The 3,208-nt window shown below is 46.9% G+C and overlaps 1 protein-coding gene across 1 annotated transcript; it reads right to left on the minus strand.

The window, feature by feature from the left end:
- Positions 1-352: 352 nt before the first annotated feature.
- Positions 353-3,208, minus strand: LOC123410568. The gene is made up of 4 exons (XM_045103512.1): positions 2,903-3,208; positions 2,125-2,386; positions 1,776-1,843; positions 353-1,299 (listed from the first exon to the last, which is right to left on the minus strand). Exons 1-4 carry the CDS (start codon positions 3,191-3,193, stop codon positions 955-957), a joined length of 966 nt encoding a protein of 321 aa, XP_044959447.1. The 5' UTR covers positions 3,194-3,208; the 3' UTR covers positions 353-954.

Below are 3,208 nucleotides of genomic sequence, written 5' to 3' on the forward strand. Positions count from 1 at the left end.
ACCGGAAGCTCCGCCCCTGATGGCTACAGTAGCACATCAGAGGTGTTCAGCCAAGACCAGTCAAGGCCAACCACCAGACTGCAGCAACCACTTCATCAGACAGGACAATTAACACAAATGATTAGCAGGAAGAACGAGACAAGAACCTTCTGACCCAACAAAATTAGCAAACATAATCACACATGCTTCTTCATGGACAGATTAATACTCTGGATCTGGGGACATCACAGGTTGGCAACCATTCTCTGCTCTGCACATATACATGATACATGTACTAGGCAGCGCAGTTGTCCAAAAAATTTAAATCATTTGGCCTAACAGGTGCACACAGTGTCTGTTCAAGAGTCAAGGATTTGCAGATAACACAGGGACAAACAACCCCAAATCATGAATGGAACAAAAAAGACATCAACAGAAGTTTCTCATACCAACAGACAGACACTAAAGTCTACATACAGGGTTGCATTTAAAAAAATGAACATCATCCAAATACAGTCGATGGCAAAGGAGCAACAATCTAGCTGTCATGTCTTGGATCCAGATACAACTCGCTGAAGCTTTATAAATAGAGCACCATGCAGGGAGCAGGCATCAAGCATAAGTGCAAGCAAGCAACCAAGGAACCTCACAGAAAGACATCTCCTTCACCACCATGGGCGAGAGAGTTTGTGCTGGCGATTTCATCAGAGTCCACAAGCGTGAAAGGCGGAGCGGGGTTCGGCCGCTGCCACGTCGTGGGCAGATAAAGCTGAGGATCGCACACATCGTGATGCACTCCGTCGCTTCAGCGCTCCTCCTCAGGACTACTACGTCGCAGCTTCCAATTCTTGGTCGTCACAAGTGAATGCGACTGGCTTTGTACATGTTAGGATCTGTTCTAAACCGCTCCCCCTTGTAACCATTTTTATCGGTTCGAGAAAATTGCTCCTCTTTCTGCACATCATGGTGTGGGCTTCATGGATGATGATTGGGTGGTTCGTTCTCGCTTCTCGTGCTTTGATCTTCTTGTCTTGCATCCTTTTCGTCCTCGTTTTGATCCCTACCAGGCTGTTTACCATCTGATTCGCTCTCATCATCAGATGTTTCATCGTCTGAACTTGACGATGCATCATTCATAAGGCTCTTCGATGGCTTCATACTGATGCCAATAATGCTTCTAATCCATGTCCCCTCAAAAAGAGAATTGCTTGTTGAGCCACCTGTATCCTCCACATCTGATGGTGTGCCTGACGGCGCACCAGTCAAATACGTGGATGCAGCTTTGCATGCAGTAAAAATCTCCTTTTTTGCTTGTTTGAGCTGTTTGAAAGATTAAAAGGTCAGCATGTAAATAATGTATGCGCCTCAATACATAGAGTAACAAAACTCCGATTGTATCTAAGCCAGCACAGCAGATAAGGCTATTGCTATTGTTCCTAGGTCTGCAGATTTCTTCAGAAATGCCTTTCTGAACCAGAGTGACCGAGAACAACAATTTCTAAAAAGAATTTGTTCTTTCCGACAGGTAGAGTGAATATTTAATCTTCGTTCAGTGTTCCACAGTGTTTCTGGTTTCAAATGGCTATCTTCAGTGATTTATCCAAAGGTCGATTAACAGGGTCATACAATTTTTGCTATTGAGTTGCCTAGCTATGAGGTTCTGAAAATTTTAGGTGATATATGAGACTAGGGAGACTTATGAGGGCAAACATGACAAATTCTAGTGATAGCGCAAGTAGTCCGAAAATCCTAGTCGGGACATAAAACTAGCAGAAAATCACAGAAGGTATGCATACCTTTACTGCTGTAGTTTCAGCAGCCTCCAGAGCTGCGTCTCCAGCATTAGCAAAGCGATTGACCCAACCTGAACATGTAAACAGTTAAAAATTTGTTGCAAAATCTGAAGAAAATGACACGATTTTTTAACCATTCTTCATCGTAAACACGGGTACAGTAACATAATCACTTGGATTAATACATAAGTTGAAGACAACAGAACATTAGAATTCCAGCTTCAACAGGTTGCCTTTGGCTACAGAGTTTTTGTAAAAGGAAATTTATCCTTCAGCAACCATCATCAAACAAGAACAAGTGTGCAATGTATCTGAGATCTCATTAATAAATCATTGAACAATAGAAAAGAACCTGGAAGTTTTGGCACGCCGAGCTTGTCGCAAAACTCGTTGCAGAAGTGGTTGCAGTTCCTCGAGAGGAGCTCGTACGAGGCCCCAGGCCATTCCCTGCTGAGATCCCGCGCTATCCGATTTACCATGAGGAGAGAGCAGCTCGTCTTCCCCAGCACAATGGACTCGCGGAATGTGTACATGGGGTTCTTGCCCGGGGGGCAGCTGAACACCCCGCTGCCGTTCTCGCAGTAGCCGAATGACCATTCCTCGTCTCCGTAAACCTGTTAGCGATACGTAGCAAGCCGATCAGTAACCAGGCGCACGGCTTATCTGAGAGCCTCGGGTAATCAAGAAAGAATCATGCTCTGAATCAGAATCATAACATTTCATAGAAGTAGCGGCAAGTAGATCAATGTACAATTCTTTCCAAAAACGACAGGTAAAATGTTTTCTGCATGATCCCTATCAGACTGACACTTGTTCCACCATATAACCCTGCACTCTGACCGAACATAGAACCTCAAAGTTCCCATTGAGCAATCCAATTATGAATACCTCAAAGTAAACCCGTCACGGCCACAGATATCAGCGAGAGGGAAGCAAGCTTTCCACACATTCCCAATTCCATACAAGGAAATCACCCAGGTTGTACCAAGAAACTACAGTTTTTTGGGGGGACAGAGTGTACCAAGAAACTAGTACAGTTTAGGCGGTGAATGGATCCGCCTCAAGATCCAAATCTCTTGGCATCGGAGGCGGCCCGGACGACAGAGGAGCGAAGAGGCGGGGGGACGGACCTGGATGGCGGTGTGGAAGATGCCGCCGAGGCCGATGGCGTCCTTGAAGATGCGGTTGATGTGGAGGACGGTGGCGCCGCCGCCGCCGTTGCCGTCGGGGCCGCTGCAGGCGACGTCGTAGACGTGCGCCACCACGTCCTGCTCCCGCCCCGGCTCCGGCTCCGGCTCATTGCCGGAGACGGCCGCGGATCGCCGCAGCTGCAACGTCATGCCGGTGGTGGGGTCCACCCGCCGGTGACTGCCCGGGTCCGGCTCCGTGTGGCTCTCTGCACATTCTGTTTTGTTGGCCATTTAATTTAATTTAAT

Source organism: Hordeum vulgare, chromosome 7H, assembly GCF_904849725.1.
Source record: "Hordeum vulgare subsp. vulgare chromosome 7H, MorexV3_pseudomolecules_assembly, whole genome shotgun sequence".
Lineage (NCBI taxonomy): Eukaryota > Viridiplantae > Streptophyta > Magnoliopsida > Poales > Poaceae > Hordeum > Hordeum vulgare.